The 19757-nt window shown below is 36.2% G+C and overlaps 2 protein-coding genes across 2 annotated transcripts in view; one reads left to right on the forward strand and one right to left on the reverse strand.

The window, feature by feature from the left end:
* Positions 1 to 19757, forward strand: part of LOC145666936 (retinol dehydrogenase 12-like) — a 141233-nt gene that overhangs the window by 42686 nt on the left and 78790 nt on the right. Inside the window, exon 2 of the mRNA XM_081734548.1 lies at positions 13192 to 13282. The gene's annotated coding sequence lies outside the window, so the exon portion shown is untranslated. The remainder of the gene's footprint in view (positions 1 to 13191; positions 13283 to 19757) is intronic.
* LOC145666935 (retinol dehydrogenase 12-like) overlaps positions 15070 to 19757 on the reverse strand; it is a 311781-nt gene continuing 307093 nt past the window's right edge. The window contains exon 8 of the mRNA XM_081734546.1: positions 15070 to 15212. Within this exon, the coding sequence (XP_081590672.1) occupies positions 15117 to 15212 (96 nt within the window). The 3' untranslated portion in view covers positions 15070 to 15116. The remainder of the gene's footprint in view (positions 15213 to 19757) is intronic.

The raw sequence follows: 19757 nt of genomic DNA on the forward strand, positions 1-19757 counted from the left end.
CTTCCGTTTGCCACTCCACTACAAATGATTCTAATATCTTCAGTTTGATATTAGTCCAGTCATTTTGTACTTAAAATACCTTGAAATTGGGAAAAAAATCCCATAAAGCTGAATTTTTCAGAATAGTTTTCTATGTTAATGTACTTTGACATATGAAAAGTCCCCTACTCTCCGACATGTGCTTTCTCTCAAAATGGCAGATAAGGATGGCGGCCATGAAATTTCAACTTGACGACTTTGGGGGATAATAACTAGGGATGCGCACGAGTCGAGACATGTCTCGAATCTCGACTCGACTCGACTCGAATTCGAGTCGAGACACACTTTGTAAAATTCGAGACGAGTCGAGACAAACGTATTTCTCGACTCGAATTTTCGAGTCGAGACAGCTCCTAAAAATCTCGACTCGACTCGAATGTCTCGAAAATCTTTCTATAACTTTTAATATTATTTTGAAGAAAGTACTCATTCACAAACACTCGGCACGAGAATTTCGGAAGCTGCAGGACTTGTCAGGTGTTCGAGGAGTGTTGTGGTGAGTGTCTTCAACAAGTGGCGAAACTATGGGGCAACGACGTCCAAACGACGAAGGGTTGTTCTTCCCCCCACCTCATTACATTTTTCCGACGTCGTAGGCTGGGCAGACTGGTAAAACAGGACTGGCAGCGAATTGCGTCGGAACCAACATCAGAGTTTAATTAATGCTGGGCAAAGTACAAGTGTGTCTCAACTAGTGTTGTAAAATTTCCGGAAATTTTGAACATGTTGGTAAAAAACTTTTTTTTTACTTCTTTCTTGAAAAATTGGAAAAATTGAAAAAATAAAAATATTTGTATTAGATTAATTTTACTAGTAATCATATCTTTTTTCTTCAAACGCGTAAGTTCAAAAATTTCAATATTGCCAATATTAAAAAATAGCACTCGAAAATAAAACTATTCCAATCATTATCTATATATTAAAATACTAGATTTACGCGTATATGTTTGTCCCCACAGAAAAGTTTATATGTTTGTCTCCAGTCCTTTCGACAATGAGATCTTGAACCCACAAGTGCTAGAAACGTGCCGTTTTCTTGGTCGATTCCAAAATTTTGTGTAAATTGTCCGGTTCTAATTGAATATTTAAAAATAAAAACAACATGACCATTAGTTCTTTATTACATTTTTAGGGGTACAGTGGAAGTACTGAAATTTTTGTAAACGTAAAGCATCATACTCTATGAGTTATATATTACAACATCGCATAGTTGTATATAGGGGTTGTATATCTCTCAGGGGTTTGTTTAATGGCCAAAGTATAAGAAAACGAAGTATAACCATTTCTCCAGTCTAAGATGAATCTTCATTCTTTGGGGAGTTTTTTTCACAATGAACTTCGTATATCTCTGACTAAATTAATTATGTGTGTAATTTATTTATTTATTACATAATGCATGCAAAAAGAAAGGAAACACTGGTCATATATGAATTAGAAATTCCAACTACAAGTGGGCTTAAATCTTGCAAACGGTGCGAAATATAGAAAAAAAATAATCGAAAAAAATCTCGTTTATGATACCCCTTGCCGATTTTTATGAAGGCGTACTTCACTTGTATCTGTAAAGGGACATGTACAGATATGAGAATTGACAAGGAGATTCATGCTCATATGTGAATGATGCGCTGTGTAGAGAGCGCAGGTTCAGCTAGTTGAAAATTAATTGTCTGCACTTATTTCTATTATGCCATTTATTCATGGATGTGCATTAATTACAGAACTTTTACAGTTACATACAAGCCTACCAACATGAAGTGCTTCTGTTGAAACAAATAGGTCTCTTGAATGAAACTGAGTTCTTAATATGCTCTTTGATCTAGTGAAATTTGTAATTTTTAACCAAATCACTTCAGAGCAGTAGGCAAACTTCACTAATACTCATGCACTAAAACATATAATTACTATTATTTAATATTTTAATATAGACAGTTATATAAACTTTATGTACAAAATCCTGTATGTAGAGGTCTGTGCGGATGCTGATATCCGCATTAAAATGGGTATTTGCGGATATATATATCTTTTCTGTGCGGATAGCGGCTGAAATTGCGGATAATGTTTCCTACATTTTTTGTACCAAAAAAAATGCTGTGCATTTTCTGATAATGGTAGAAAGAGCATTAGAAACGTTTGTTTTGAATTAAAAGTTTTAAAACCAGTTGAAAATACTAAAAATAAAAAAAAAATGTGTTTGAAGCTTGTGACTCAGTGACAGCAAAAGGACAAAAAATGACACGAGAGAGTTGTTCTTTTATTGCTGTTTTCAATATTTTTAGCAGCCGTTTTGTAGGTGAATGACATCTCTGACCTAAACAGAAAGAAACGACAGGCCCCATCGCTAATCCTCAAGTACCCCTATTTACTGTAAACAAGAAAAATAATTGCCGCCAAAGCCCCTCTGATAAAACTGAAAATTTTCAGACCATTCGCCTTTAAGAGGAAGAAATGTCTTGAAATAAAGTTTTTCTAGCCTGAGAGGTCAGGAACCAAAACCCTAATTTAAAACACCGCATCCCCTTCCATAAACTGAAAACTGGTCAGCAGAATTATCTTTGCCTTTTGTGACAAACTGGAGAAGCGCGTAGGTAACCGAAATAGTAAACAAATCAAATCATACGCTCATCTTTCTCTCTCCCTCTCTCTTAAAAAAAATCTTCTTCACTGTTTCCTTTGAAGTACAGCAGATACTGAATGCACGTTTGCGATCCCACAGATTTCTCTCTTCGGAGAGGTGCTACGGGCGTCATTGAACATTCCGAGGGATTGGAGTTTTATAACAGCAATTGTTTTCTCTCTCTCTTTCCTCTTGTGTGTATGTGTATATGTATGTATGTTCTGGGCTTCTGGTGAAGAAAGAAAAAACAACCAATGCGTTGTTTCTCCTACCCTAAATGTGTCCAACAATGAGTAGGGGCTGCAAAGAAAAGCAGTAAATTCTAAACTTCCTCTATTGCCTCTTCCCGAAATTAACGGTATAGACTTCCTATTTGTATTCGAAGTTATTTTCACTTCTAGTTTCAGTAAAAACTTGGTCGTGAAAGCTTGAGTTAATTTTGAGTTTAACGTCCCGTTCAGCAGCGAGGCTATATGATACGTGGACCTACCGATTAACGTGGAATCCGAACCACATGAGCTCCCGCCGCGAATTGAACCCGGGTCTCCCACGCCAAAGGCGTGTACGCTAACCGCTTAGCCACGAAGGAGCTTGGTCGTGAAAGCATGCATTGTATTGCGTTGTTAGTTTCGTCAGTTATTTTTTTAAAATTTAGTGCAATTACTGGTGCTAGTGTCAGTTCGGGATATGTGGATGTGTTTGCAGTCCTGTGATTAATTTTTATTTCTTAATAACGATTATTTCTATTTCGCCTTTGTGTTTAGAACAAATGCAACTTTTTTATGAGTAATGATCAAGTTTAAAAACTTAATGACGTCCTCTAAAATTAGTCGATTGAGGGGATATTACCTACGTGACATTATTTTGGCCCAATATCTGCATTTGAAGATCTTGGGTAAGTACATAAATCGTTCATTAATTTCTAATTTGTATCTGCACGGTTTATATTGCATTTTATTTATCGTAGTTGGTATTTGATCACGAGGAAACTGATATAATATTTTGTTTCGTTTGATTCAGAAAACTACATGTATTATAGAATATGTAAGTTGTATATATTTGTTATCTCATTATCTGCGGATGCGGATAGAAATGTTGCGAATACGGATGCGGATGCGGATAGAGATGCTGCGGATGCGGTACGGATGCGGATGCGATATTTTGTATCCGCGCAGACCTCTACCTGTATGTAAACAAACACATGTTTTCTAGTGCGACAGTTATCTACACTCATGCTCAAAAATTAAGGATAATTGCAGATTGTGGTACTACACAACATGGCACTACACAAAACTGGCGCTAATAGCATAGGCACATAGTGAACACAACAAACGAACAAACGAAACATATCGGTACCACGGTATTGGTGATATCCACGGTATCTACGGTATTGGTGATAAGTTGAGAAACACATGTGCTACACAACCCCACTGTTTCCTGCGCATGTTCTCCGACATCAATATGGGATACGATCACCATGCACACGTACACAGGCCGCACAACGGGTTGGCATACTCTGGATCAGGTGGTCAAGCAGCTGCTGGGGTATAGCCTCCCATTCTTGCACCAGTGCCTATCGGAGTACCTGAAGTGTCCTAGGAGTTTGAAGACGTGCAGCGATACGTCGACCGAGAGCATCCCAGACATGCTCGATGGGGTTTAGGTCTGGAGAACAGGCAGGCTACTCCATTCGCCTGATATCTTCTGTTTCACGGTACTCCTCCACGATGGCAGCTCGGTGGGGCCGTGCATTATCATCGATCAGGAGGAAGGTGGGACCCACTGCACCCCTGAAAAGGCGAACATACTGATGCAAAATGACGTCCCGATACACCTGACCTGTTACAGTTTCTCTGTCAAAGACATGCAGGAGTGTACGTGAACCAATCATAATCCCACCCCACACCATCAAACCACTACCTCTATACAGGTCCCTTTCAAGGACATTATGGGGTTTGTATCTGGTTCTTGGTTCACGCCAGATGATAACCCGGCGAGAATCACTATTCAGACTATACCTGGACTCGTCCGTGAACATAGCCTGGGACCACTGTTCCATTGACCATGTACTGTGTTCTTGACACCAGGCTTTACGGACTCTCCTGTGAACAGGGGTCAGTGGAATGCACCTTGCAGGTCTCCGGGCGAATAAACCATGTCTGTTCAGTCGTCTGTAGACTGTGTGTCGGGAAACAACTGTTCCAGTGGCTGTGGCAAGATCCGTGGCCGTCTGCGGGCATTGATGGTGAGATATCGGTCTTCTTGTGGTGGTGTACACTGTGGACGTCCCATACTGTAGGGCCTGGACACGTTTCCTGTCTGCTGGAATCGTTGCCGTAATCTTGAGATCACACTTTGTGGTACACGGAGGGCCCGTGCTACGACCTGCTGTTTTTGACCAGCATCCAGTCACCCAATTTTTCTACCCCTCATAACGTCATCAATATGCGTTCTTTGAGCCATTTTCAACACACAGTCACCATTAGCACCTCTTACAACATCTGCACACTTACACGCTGCACCATACTCTAACATGCATCAACACACCTCTGCGTATTTGGACTGCTGCCAGCGCCACCGTGCGACGACCACACCGCATGCACTGCACCGAATGCTTAAATGCACCGCATGGTCATACCCCGACGTGATTTCCAACCGAAAACCGCCCACCAGAGCGTTGTTTCACCATGTATCCGCATTATCCTTAATTTATGAGCACGAGTGTATTACAATCAAAATGAAAGTGTCTATGTTTCTAACTTAATAACTCCTGAATCATCAGACCGACGTTCATAAAATTTTCAATATAAATGAGGTTCGGGATGCTTTTTATTATTTCACTTTGAAGATGCAACTTGAGGGAAAGGGAGGGGGAAATGACAGATATTATTGTCGAATCCATAATTTTCGGGGTCGATGAAATGAACAATGATACTTCCGATGCCCTTTAAATCAAAATTCGGCCCCACAACTTGGAGGAGGGAGAAGATATATAAAAATTATTAAAAATGACCGATATTAGTGTCAAATCATAGTTTTCGGGGTCGCTGAGATGAACAGTGACACTTCCGGCCATTTAAATCGAAATTCAGTCCCATTAGTGCTCTAAGGGGGATGGTGACATGTAAAGATAATTGAAAATTACGTATATTAATGTCGAACTCATAGTTTTGGGGCTCCATAAGTTCATTGGTGACAGTTTTGTGCCCTTTGTGTCCAAAATGAAACGTATTCTTCCCGTGAGAAGAACGGGTATTCTGCTAGTCTGTAATAATAACGAACGGAAGTTTTACATACTCAACCCTTTAATGTATTTCTTGCTGCTCAAATTCACACTATGTGTGTATGTGTGTATGTGTAAATAAGGTCCTCTCCCTTTTTGAATTTTTCGAAAAATATACAAAGAATAAAGAGGGATTTTACCAGAAATCAGAAAACTAAAAAGTAGAATTAAAACCTGTTGCTTTAAGTATTTTTCCGTTAGCGAAATACATTGTATATACAGTAGGATATTGATAATCCGAACGTCAAAAATCCGAAACGTCAAAAATCTGAACCCGGTCCCTAGAAGATTTTTACATTTTGCCTTAACGCTAGCGATAAACAAACAGTAATGTGTCCATCGACGTTGTGTGAAGTCAGTGCTTTTACAAAAGTTCATTCATATGTAATTGTTTATCATACAAATTTTTATTTTTATTTTCTCTTAGGCCTATAAGTTTTAAGTGTGACTTACAAGATCAGTGTAATTTAGTGTACGAGCAGGTTCTTCAGAAACATTAAAGGTAAGTAGCCTTTCGTACTGTATTGTAATTACTGTATGTACTGAATAACCACTGTATCGATAGAAGAACATACTGTACAGTATATGTAAGCCTAAATGGCATTTTTTGTCATTTTACAAAATGCGAACTACCTGCGGTCCCAATTAGTTCGGATTTTCGACATCCTACTGTATATGCTGCAGACATGTTACAGCATTAAGATTACTAGCATCAGGCCAAAAAATAGTTTTAAACTATATTTTCCTGTTTTTGCTAATATTTCCGAACAAATTATTTTTTCTTATGGATTCAAAATTTCCGGAAATTTTACATAGAACATACCTCTATAAAATATGTCTTATTTAACATATTAACTAAAAACTAGTAAATACAAAACACTTCTAATTTTGAAAGCATAATATAATAAAATACTCAAAAATTTCAATTTTACCCAAATTTTCCGTTTTTTCCAAGCTCGGGAGAACCGTAAAAAAATTGTTCTTTTAAACCCAAAATTTCCGTTTTTTCTCAGGTCTCTACTACACTAGTCTGAACATACATTGCACCGAACATTCCTAACGATGGACGTCCGCAGTCGATGACCCATTCATGTGCGAATGTTAACACCACGACATCGGCAACTACGACTGAAATGAACACGTGGCCATCGCCACTGGACCTTGGCACAGTGGCAGAGCGTTGCATTGCCTGACGAATCCCGATACCTTCTTCATCATGACGACGGGAGGATGCGAATCCGTCGTATTCCAAAGGAACAGCTCCTTGACACTTGTACTGCGAGACGGAGACAAGCGGGCTGCGGCTTAATTATTATCTGGGGAAGCAAGGCACCATGACGGCCGAAGCGTATCGCACACTGCTTGCAGACTACGGACACCCCTTCATGATGATCATGTTTCCCAACGGTAGTAGGATTTTTCGACAAGATAGTGCACCATGTTACAAGGCCAGGAATGTGATAGAGTGGTTCTAGGAACACAGGAGCGAGTTCCAAGTGATGTGCTGGTCCCCCGACTCGCCGGATATGACCCCAATCGAACACATCTGGAATGTGATTGAACGTGACGTCACGGTGCATAGCCCCCTCCCCGGAATTTACTGGAATTAGGTGACCTGTGTGTGCATATATGGTGTAACTCTCTCCGGCGACCTACCAAGAATCATTGCGTCCATGCCAAGACACGTCGCCGTTGTTATCCGTTTCAAAGGTCGGCATACTGATAATTAGGTAGGTAGTCATAATGGTCTGGCTGATGTGTGCGTATATTTTAACTCGTGCATTTTGTCTCCACTCGAATTCGAGTCGAGTCGAGACAGAGACTGTCGAGTCGAGACACGAGTCGAGACAGAAACATTTTCGAGTCGAGACTCGAGTCGAGACAACATTTTCTCGAGACGAGTCGAGATAGGCTTAAATCTCGACTCTACTCGACTCGTGCGCATCCCTAATAATAACTTTCTTCTTTATGACATGTTCGATACATATCAAGTATATATGCATACAGGAAAGACGGAAATTAAATTTTTAAGATACCTGTCTTGTAAATCTTCAATTTTGATACGTTTAAATTTGTTATGTGTATAAAAAAGTCAAACCATGTATCACTTTTTATGTTTGTGGGCAATTGTATAATATTAGATGAAAAATTAGAAATGAGGATTTTTAAAAAATAAATGTTGAAAATTTTATGAGCTTTAAAATTAGGCACTTACTTTACGTCTACGTAACTTGATGTCGATTCTACATAGATAATTTATATAACTTATTATGTATCTTATGTATACATTATTAAGAAACGAAAAAGTTTTCTACTTCTTCAATTTTATTCTCATAAACAACTTCTGTATTTTCACGCTCAATACCGAGACAGTTTTTAGACATTTGAGAACATTGCAAACCAGCAGAACTACATTCACACTTAGTTGATCAGTTGTTGTTTGTAGTAATCTTGCAGGCACAAAGTAAGAAGTTCAGGTGGTGCAGCTTCTAGATTTATTGGAATGGGACGTAATTGTCCTCGTCTTAGAGTCCAACCAAAGTTGAGTGAAACAAGACGATTCCCTAGCTGATGATGTGCTGAGCGTAATACCATTAAAGTTGCCGAAGATGTACTAGAGATCAACCCTCTTCAGTTGTTCAGTCGCATAGTCTGCGTTTTGAAATCTCAAGCTGATCTTTCAAAGTATTTGTCATGTGAACTAGAACTTTTTCCGTCATCTCTCTTCGATGAATTCTCAATAAGAAAAACACAAGAGTCAAGGTTGTTCGACTTAATTGCCCTGCATAGACTGTCCTACTATAAAGGTAACCAAGAAAGTTCTGTCACTTTTTCACACCAACTTCAAACATCGATATGTCATTTAAGACGTACCTGGAAGATAAAAAATAGTGCCCATCAACATCGACGATTTCTTGCCAACTTTCTGGAAGGCCATGGGTTTCATCGAGGTAGAACATGGTGAAACGAAGAGGGTATCAAGTGCATTTTGTACCTCTACTAGTGATTTGAACTGGCGTCCTTTATGGTGATTGCCCAAGGAATTAAACAGGTAGAAATAGGGTATTCCAATTTCCGGGGAGTTTGACGGATGCAATAGTGTTTCCCATTCAAGGTGTGGAATGGTGTGCCAGGTCATCGTAGCCACATGGTGTTTAGAATGGAGGATCTCTTTGTGATTCTGAAGCGCTACCTCCAGAAAATTAAGTGTAGCTTACAGTACACAGTTGTATTGATGCTCTGACCAATTGTTAGTAGTTCCCAATGCACGATGCCGCGAGCAGTCCACCAAACACACAGGGGGATCTTCTCGCGTAGTGCTGGTTTTGGCTGCTTTGGAACAAGTTTGTCTGCGGCAGTTATGTCTGATGCTAACCAGTGTTGGCAGCACCTTGGGGTTTTGTACAGGACCCACTTCTCATCATATGTAAACATCCTGTCCAGAATTGGCTTCTTCCTTAGACAGGACAGCAAAGAAATACAGATGTCTGCTCGAGTTGCCTTCTGGCCCAGAGTCAAATCATATGGGATCTATCGACCCAACTTGTAGTGCTTCCCAAGTTGATGGAGGTGCTGCAGAATGGTTTTTCCACTCACACTGAATTGTAGTCCCAGTTCCTCACATGTCTGGCCACTGTTTGTCCCAATTGCCGCGTGAAGATCTTTATTTTGTGCATTTATCTGTCTTCCGGTACGTGGTGCGTCTTCGAGTGTTTCGTCACCGTCCCTAAACTTTTAAAACCCTGCTGTACCGTCTGCGTAGTCATGACACTCTCACTAAAGGCCTGCAATATCTTCTGTCCCGCTGCAGCGGAGTTTAATCCCAGTTAGAACTCGTACAACATACACACCCTTATGACTCCCTGTGGAGTTCCCGTGTTCACTCTGTCCTTATGCAAGTTCACGGTGCAACTGAACTGCCACAACCAGGTAGTATGTTGGACATACCCATACTAACAACTGACCTTCGCCTTATTTCCATTAGCATTGAATTCAGAATGAGAGGTCCAATTGAACACAAACTTCCACAAAAAGCGTCAGAACTTTTTTTGGTTAACTTTATAACGCAACGTTTGTTATTGATGGTGGATTTTTATGTATTGTGTGGTATGGCCTTCAGCAACATCAGCAACCTTTTGTGATATATAGTAACCTTTGTGAGAGAGACGTCGAATATGTGCAAAAGCACTTCATCAGCAACTATTATTGTTTGTGATGAATATGATTCTACAAGCACAAAAGCACTAGAACGAGAGCGCTGGTCATTGAAAAACACATCGGGTTTCATTGCTTGTCTACCAGAATTGAAAGTAACTGTAAAACAGGATGAATGTCTAAGAAACTCCAAAAACAAGAACAGATTTATTGCTATATTGAAGGACTATATGATCAAGACAGGAATTGAAGTAAAACAAGCAGAATATGATGCCGATTCCTTAATAGTGTCAGTCACGTATGAGATCTCCCGTAAATACCAGAATGTCGTCACTGTTGTAGGTACAGACGTAGATTTATTTGTTATTCTGCTGGCCAGGACAGTACCTGAAGCTCTAGTTTTCTTTGTTATGCCATGCTCCAGCTCCAGACTAAATAAATATTTTGACATTTGAACGATTGAGAATAAACTTGGGACACTGAAGGACGGAATTCTTTTCCTCTACGCCATGACAGGCTGTGATGCAACGTCAGATCTGTACAAGAAAGGAAAGAAAAATCCATTTAAACTACTTTAGTAGAAGTCTGAACTTCGGAATTGGTAAAAGCGTTCAGTAAGCAACAAGGTAAAAGCACAGTCTGAAACTATAATCAAAGTTGGCGAAAAGTTTCTTGTAAGCTTATATGGAGGAAACTCTTGTGACGCCATAAACACATCTCAGAACTAGTATCTCGGTGATCGATTTCAGCGAATTTCTAGCCAGCAACGCTACCTCTAACAGAGACTGTTGCTTGTCAACACTATCTGAGGGTATACTAACAAGTACAGCAGTGGCTAGGGAATCGTCTTGATCCACTCGACTGGGGATGGACTCTAAAACGAGGACAATTACGTACCATTCTAATAAATCTAGAAGCTGCAACAACTGAACTTCTTACTTTGGTCAGATGTATCTGCAAGATTACTACAAACAACAACTGATCAACTAAGTGTGAATGTAGTTCTGCTGGTTTGCAATGTTCTCAAATGTCTAAAGACTGTCTCGGGATTAAGCGTGAAAGTACAGAAGTTGTTTGTGAATTTGATAATGAAATTGAAGATGTAGAAAACTTTTTCCGTTTCTTAATAATGTATACATAAGGTACATAATAAGGTATATAAATTATCTTATGTAGAATCTACATGAAGTTACGTAAACGTAAAGTAAGTACCTCATTTTAAAGCTCATAAAATTATCTTCAACTTTTATTTAAAAATTTTCATCTAATACAATTGCCTTCAAACATAAAAAGTGATACATTGTTTGACTTTTTTATACGTATAACAAATTTAAACCTATGGAAATTGAAGATATACAAGATAAGTATCTTAAAAATTTAATTTCAGTCGTTCCTGTATGCATATATACTTGATACGTATCGAAAATGTCATAAAGAGGAAAGTTATTGTCGCCCAAAGTCTTCAAGTTGAAATTTCTTGGCTGCCATCTTTGTCCGCCATTTTGAGAGAAAGCACACGTCGGAGAGTAGGGGACTTTTGATATGTCAAAGTACATTAACAAAGGAAATTATTCTGAAAAATTCAGATTTATGGGAATTTTTCCCCAACTTTTTCCTAAAATGCCTGGACTATATGTAGGGATAGTCAGCGATAAAAATTCTTTCCGTTTAATGAAATTAGCTTCGTAAATAACTTCAGAATGGAAGGACAATTTGAGTACAGTTTTCAGTATATTAAAGAGAATGTAATGTTCTTTACGTTCCAGTCATACCACTATTATTCCTAAAATAAATTTTATCGAACGGAGAGAACTTTTGTCTCTCATTGTACAAGGGGGGAGGAGAAGGAAATTTACTTAAAACATCTTGATGTTTTCTTGGTACTTGCGTACGTATTTTTGATTCTACCTAAAGAAAGAAATTTTATACGTTCAGTTAATGAAATTTTAAAGTTTCCCATCACTTATCTCTGATGCTCTTAACCCTTTAACGCACCATTTTTTCCGATCAAACTAATTTTTTTTCTGATTTGGAGTGGTTTTTGTGTAGGAAACAAGGGATATTTTTAGAAAACAATAAATGCAAATAATATGTGGTATATAAGATATTTTATTATGTTTGCATATATAGTCTATGTAAAGTTGCGCCTTGACATCTGCAAAGACTTGTAAAACCAGATAGAACCAATAAAACACGACGAATGTCTGAGTACTTGCACTTTTGCACTCATTACACTTCTGTCTAACATAAAAAAATCAGCAATTCAAAATGTGTCCACCTAAACGAGCGAAGAGAGCTCAAAGATGACAAGATGACAACTCCGCGTGGAGCAAGTAAGACAAAGAGTCTAACACTTGCTTACTATGACATCTAGCGGGGAATTCAGAACTTCATTAGTGAAAGGACATTTTAGCTGATACACCAAAGCTGCTTTTCTATGTCCGAACTAGAAACTACTACATGTTGCAATACAATTTCAAAGTAAACTTTGCATATATGCAAAGCTGATGCTAAAAGTTAAGGACTGGTATGTCTTTCCGTGCAGATGTAATATCATCATCCCTAACAATGAAAGTTTCCTGTTGTTATTAAAGACACTTTGTGATTCTAAAATTAGCCATTTGCTTTATGCAGTAGTTGAATTGCAGGTGCTTTGTGTGACTACAAAAAATTCAGTTACAATGTCCTTGATTTGGTTTTCCTTCCTTTCCTAAAGAAAAAAATATTCACTGTGCTTTCCCACTCATAAATCATCTAATGTTCCATATGTATTTAGGTAATAAGCATTATGTATAAAGGGATCTAAGGAGTTTCACCTTCTAATTTCGTTATTTCTTTATTTGTACTTTTCTGAGAGAACTTGAACTTCCTCTGGAATCGAATACTTCGAACTAAAAGATTATCGTCTACTGTTTCTTAAGCACAGGGGAATTATTAATAAGTTAACGATGTGTTCAACACCAATATTTGAAGATTTGGAAGTTAATACGGGCTTACTGCCGTTGTAAGTGCTATCAAATAAGGAATACCCTATCTGCTGAGCCCTGTTATTTTAAGCAGAAAACGTCACCAACTAACAAATTCATTTCTCTGTTCACAGCTTACACGCCACAGCCACTTCGTGCAACATCACAGTTTGTTGGTGGTTTTCTTAAGCAACAGAGGTTGCAGCTGAATTACAACTGTTAAAGGTAATTGATTTTATTGATTTCTTTTTATTTAACTCATATTTTAAGTTTCTTATGTTGCATGCAGGGCTGTTTTAAGGTAACAGCAAGGCCCTGTCTTCATTCTCTTATTAATGTTATTCAATAGAAAAAAAAATTAACGTTCGACATAGAGCGGTAGAACTATTCCATAGCTGTAATATTACTTCATGTGAGATATTTCATGAAATACTAGTGCTACCGAGAGTCTCTACGAGAAATCCCTTTTTAAATTCAAGACGAGATGAGAAATTTCTCGATTCTCTTGAGCAATACTTGTTATTCTAATATCTGACTAAACTTCTTACTAATTGTAAATGCTCATGTCTCTTGTAAAACAATCTCTAATGTCGTTTTGGGTCTAAAATCATCATAGAATAATTTTTACATTCACCAATTGAGATAATACGAGGAATCATTAGTGGACAAACACGTTAATATTTCATCTTTAAATTTTGAAATCTGCTTCTTTAAATCCCTGTTGTAGTTGCTGATATTTAGACTGATTCATACTTTCCTAATACATATAAAAAGTAATTATTAGCTAACTAACCTGGCTGCTTTAAAAATTAAATGAGGGAAAAGTCTTACCATAGCCTGATGAACCTATAGTAAGACATCGTATATCATCAGGTAATAATTCTCCATTTCTGTTTTTAATTGATTTTTTTAAAAATAATTTCTTCTACAGTTCATTCCAATTAACAGTTTTCTTAAGCTTACTCATTTATTATAATGAGAGAAAATGTTTTCAGTGTATCATTAATTTTAGTGACAACATTTCTAATATATCCTTCATCCATATTTCCACTTAATGGTATCATCATTTCTAATTGTTCTTTAAATGAGTTAATACAGGGTGTTTCAAAATGAATATTGGAATTTTAAGGTTTTGTAGTATTTATTATAATAAACTTACAATTATAAAGCAACTCAAACAGTTTAGTACGCACTCATGCTCATGCACTGTTTCCTTTGTTTGCCGTTAGAAAGCGCTAATAACAAAGATGGCGACTAGTGAGCAGAAAGCTTTTTGCGTTTCACATTTTGCAAAGACTGAATTTGTAGTTACAGTTCAACCGTCTATGTGGAGAAGTTTAAGGAGACGCTTACAATTACATTCTTATCGTTTGTAGTTGCCACAAGATCTAAAGCGTATAAACTACTGTTTACGTACAAACTTTGCAAATGAGATGTTGCTGCATGACGATGAAGATTTTCTGGATCATGTCGTCTTCAGTGACGAATCGACATTTCACCTACGTGGCGATGTGAACACCCATAATGTTCGCATCTGGAGGTCAGCAAATTCCCACGAAAAGGCGCAGTTGCAACGAGGCTCTTTAAATTGAAAGTATTTTGTGTCATATCCCAGCTGAAACTTAATGGGCCTTCCTCGCCTGTCGACTCGATGTGTGCCGTGTGATGAGTGATGCTCACCTTCAACACTTGTAGCAAAAACTGTTTGAATTGATCTCTCTTTTGATGTATTATTCGTAATTGTGCGTTAAATAAAACAATTACTACAGAGCATTAACACCCCAGTATTCATTTTGAAACACCCTGTGCAATTATAACGTAACTCGTTATACACAGGTCCTCAGTCATAATTATAGCTAGATTTAATTACCAAAAATCACTTAAAACAGTTTATGTTGCGTTTAGCTTTCCTGGCTTTTATTGTGGCACACACTTATTGAAATAAATACACACCTTTATGATTATGCGTACATCCCTTTTTATGATGGTTCCTGAATTATATAGTTTATTTTACAAAACGTTGTTATGACAACGTAAAGACAAAAATCATCACAAATCATCATGATATTAGAATCAATTTTGATTCTCTTTCCTTTTTGGCATTTTCTTCTTCTTTTTCAAACTGGTTAGTGCATATTTTAAAATCATACATTCGCTGGAAATATAAGAAAAAATATTTAAAATTACACTGAAAATACAAGATGTCGAAATACAAGATGATGTTACACAATCAACAATCATTTTTATGTTCATCTTTTTTCTTGCTAATGTATAATTTAGATGATAAACCAGTTATTACAGCATTTCCTGTACCTCGATATGTTGTTATGATTGAACAAATAGAGACAGGAATAAATCCATTAATACAACCAGCGGTTACAAATAATAATACTAATAAAATGATAATCTATAAAGCTGTAAAGCTATAATTAACATATTCAACGAATTGTAGTTTCTTCTTTTTCTTTTTAAAATTCTATTCTAATTTTCATATAATGTCTTCTATTAATGTTATTACTTTCTCTCTTGAAATATCTTCAGGTAAATCAAATTCATTCCTTTGATATATAATAAAAGAACAAAGTATTTAAATTGGCTGGTGATTCTTTTATATTGAAAAAGAGGTTTCACTGTGCTTTAGATCTTGGTTTCTCAACCTGGGGATCGCGAAGATAAGCGGAAAAGATCAATATAATTAGAATGTAATACCGGAAAATATTTTTAAATATTATTTTGAATTTTTTTCTGATGGGCATTTTTTTAATTTTTATACATACTGTCAAGAACAACAAAAAATAGGTCTAATAAACATTTTCAACAGGTGCAGAGTTGATTAAAAATCAATTTAAATGAAAGAGGTTCGATGGTAAAGTGGCGTAACTCATTTTGTATATTTTTTTTAAAAAAAAATGGTGAGATTAACCCATTTCCATGAACTTGAAACGATAACCTGTTGGTTGGCAAAGTTGCGTATCTCAGAGTCAAAAGTAGGCCAAGAGATGGAAACATAAAGAACGTCGTGAATTCGAATTCACGATGACCTTGCACGGCAAAGTGGCTTAAGTCTCAATGTCTCAAAATGTCTAAAAACTGACTTACACCACTTTCCTATCCAACTCCTTATATGAAACTAATGAGAACTACATATTGAAATACCAGAAAAATACAAACGCAACAAAACCTGCATATTGAAATACAATTAAAATTGAAAGCTAATGAGATACCTGAGCATGGTGTGATTTCACTAGAGCGGCCATGTCCGGTTCAATCTTTGTGACGCAATTATCAAGTCATTTAAAATACTCAATAACATTACCAACTGCCCAAGTTCTTTTTAACCAAAATTAGAAATCACTTTATTTTTTTTTATCACGTGGACCCAACATTAAGAGAGTTATTAAGTTTTAAAATATTCAAACGGTCTCCATTTTGAAACAATCTGACGGATTGGATTCGATATTTGTAATATGAATGAACTAACCAAATTTGGTTTTAATCCATTCGCTTTCAGGTAAGTTACTGTCTCCACTATATAGAAGAAATTAATTCTATTATTATAGAAATAGATGTATATCGTGAGATCTCCGCAATAGGTATATTAAAAATCAGACACAAGCTTATTACAAACCAGAAGTTATTAGGGGGTCACTGGCAAGAGGATAGGATGAAATAGGGATCATGATAGGTGTTATGTTCAGAACCACTGCTTTAGATAATAGAAATTATGACTTAAGTATAGGATCGTTGGCTTTTATTGCACTTACTTAACCCCAAACATTTGATAGTGGAGTAATCGATTTAACCATGATGATAGAGACGTTGTTGTTCCAGAAGACCTTGTGATTAACTTAAAATCTCAATCTACGTATAAACACCTTATAACACTATCAGAAATGTACTAGCTCTAAATTTGTGTTGTTCTTCGCGCAACGTTGAATTTGTCGTATTCTGTTCAGTCTCGTCCTTCCATCGCCTGGATTTCCGGGGAGAAACTGAAATTAAGTAGTCCAGTTGTTAGGTCGCCACCGCAGCAATCGCCGCGGAAAAGATGTTAAAGCAATCCAAATTCGTTGTTGCGGGGGTAAATGCCTCACGTGAATTCGATTTTCCGATTAGATCATACATACGTATATATTATCGTTGGCACATTCTGCGAAAGCAATATTACACTCTAAATACAAAATTAATAATTTCGAAATAACCTTGACAACAAACTACACTGTGATATTATATTATCGATAAATTAAAATTATATGACAAAATTGTACATTAACATGGAACAAAGGAAATCAATAGGTTAAAAGATAAATAACATGACGTCTTTTAATAAATTTTGGTGAGTAAATAGCATTTGACAATAGCATCACAGCATTCATCAATGTTTGTAGTACTAGCAAAATTAGATGATAACGTCACAGTGGCATACATAATAGTGGACAATCACATTAATAGCCTGATATGAAAATTGAGATGTTTATGGGTTATAATAGCATTATTAAATAGCTCATAGTACATATTGCTATTTGTAATTCTTGTTTACTCTACGAACGCATTTTATTCACTCGTTTCTTCATTTAGTTCCTGGCAATAGACTCGATCAATCATGCAATTATTTATACATAAGCATTGCTATTACTATTTTATATATATAAATATTATCATTATTATTATTATTTACGTAGTTTCTTTTCCTTATTACTTCAATTAATAATTCATTTACCATACTTATCATTACTACTTATTTTTATACTTTATAACTTTCGTGATATTTATATAATTTTTCTCTATTTTATATAACGCTTACGCACGCTTACATACATCGTTGCAACACGAGATTACTGATTATATACTGAATATATCTTTTGCAGATTACCAGAAAGAATTAGCCAGGGACCCTAAGATAACAAAATAGAGGAAATCACATGTAGTGCGTCTGCAGATGAAATCACAAATATTACATACTATAATTGCTGCTATTTTACCCATTATATACACGCATAATGCCACATAGATCATAATACGTACTTTAATAAGTATGCCATAAACTACTTCAGTTCCATTATGATACTAATTTCTTTGTATATGGACCAATTGCCAAAACGTTGATTATAACAGTTAATACCAAATTGAACTTATACTGCGAATTTTGTTAAGAGGTAACTGTTATAATTATAGGTCTTTCATTTTGAGTGGCCAATGAATTATGAGGGGGAAAGGTTTCCACCCTCCGAACCTGCTCTTCTAATGAACTTTCATTTTAAAAGTCATCATCATTCAAAAATCTAAATTGAAATATATATAGAAAAAGTAATAATACCCACAGGTAGTTTAAAGTCTTCACTATGATGCAATCGACGATTTCAACAGATTTTATACACTGATTAAATTATTCAGATTCTTTTCCCATACGTTATTTATGGTATATCTATTCATTTGTTTTATTTTATATCAAAACTTCCTCTTCTTTTTGAGGTGCAAATTTATTTCATTAGCGCCATTTGATTTTCCATTCGTAAAATCATATCTTTTGCCGAGAGGATATATGAATAAGAATGATCTGTAATGAGGTCATGAAATGACCGGCTCATTTGCACAGGAAAGCCACACCAGGAGAAGAAAACAGAAAGCATTATAACATATCAGGAATACTTATGGTTGCAAATATACTAAAGATGAAAATAAAATACTTCAACCAGCTTTTGACACAACGGATCACTTTTTATTTAGCTCCAATTAGGTTAAGAGCGATAACAGTTTCTGATGTGACATATGATTCCATAACTGGTGAGACGTTAAAGATACCTTTAAGAAATAAATGACGTACAACTCATTTTACATTCGTCATTGGCTATCAATTGCCTACGGAGAATCATCATTTACGTAATCAATATATAATTATCTAACAATGTTATTTCATATCTTTATTCAATTACTCACTTCATCAAATATTTATATCAATTATAATTAATAATCTTTGTCTCAGAATATATCATAGATGATCTTCATTGACAACATAAAGCACATCAGATATCAATTTAAAACCTCCGCATTATACTCGTACAATAGAATCCGCACCTGAGAATCGAAATTACAGACTGATATCGTCATATGTTTGAGCTAATTCAGAATTAAATAGAAGTTCCTGATATGATATGAATCATACGTATATGGTAATAAGAGGAAAGGATCCATTCACGGAATCCTTATGGATTCCAGACGTTTGGATTTAGCTGGACATTATTTATATTACTACAGTACAAAATACATAATATTACCGATTTATAAGTAAACGTATGTATCATACACTTCAATCGCCCATTTTATACATGCCAAAACTATTTCTTTTCTAACATAAAACGATCAAACTTCAATTGTCATGCAAAGAAAAATAATAAAAATAGGCATTAATTTCACTATCAATTTTGCTAACATTACAATGGTGCAGATAAATTTCATGTCATCTTTTACTTTAGAGATTAGATTGATATTATTGATCAAATTCAACATTAACAATAATTACAAACATTTAAAGTTGGTTAATATGAATAATAAGGGCGCACATAGATAAAATCACATAAAATGCTGTAATGGATCAAACAGGTCCATTACAGAAAGTCAGTTGAAAAACCGAGTGGAAATAAAAACAGATGGTGAAGATGTAACAGTTGAAAATATAGGAACTGTTCTTGGTTTTGGCCAT

Source organism: Thermobia domestica, chromosome 12 (assembly GCF_964235325.1).
Source record: "Thermobia domestica chromosome 12, izTheDome1.hap1.1, whole genome shotgun sequence".
NCBI lineage: Eukaryota > Metazoa > Arthropoda > Insecta > Zygentoma > Lepismatidae > Thermobia > Thermobia domestica.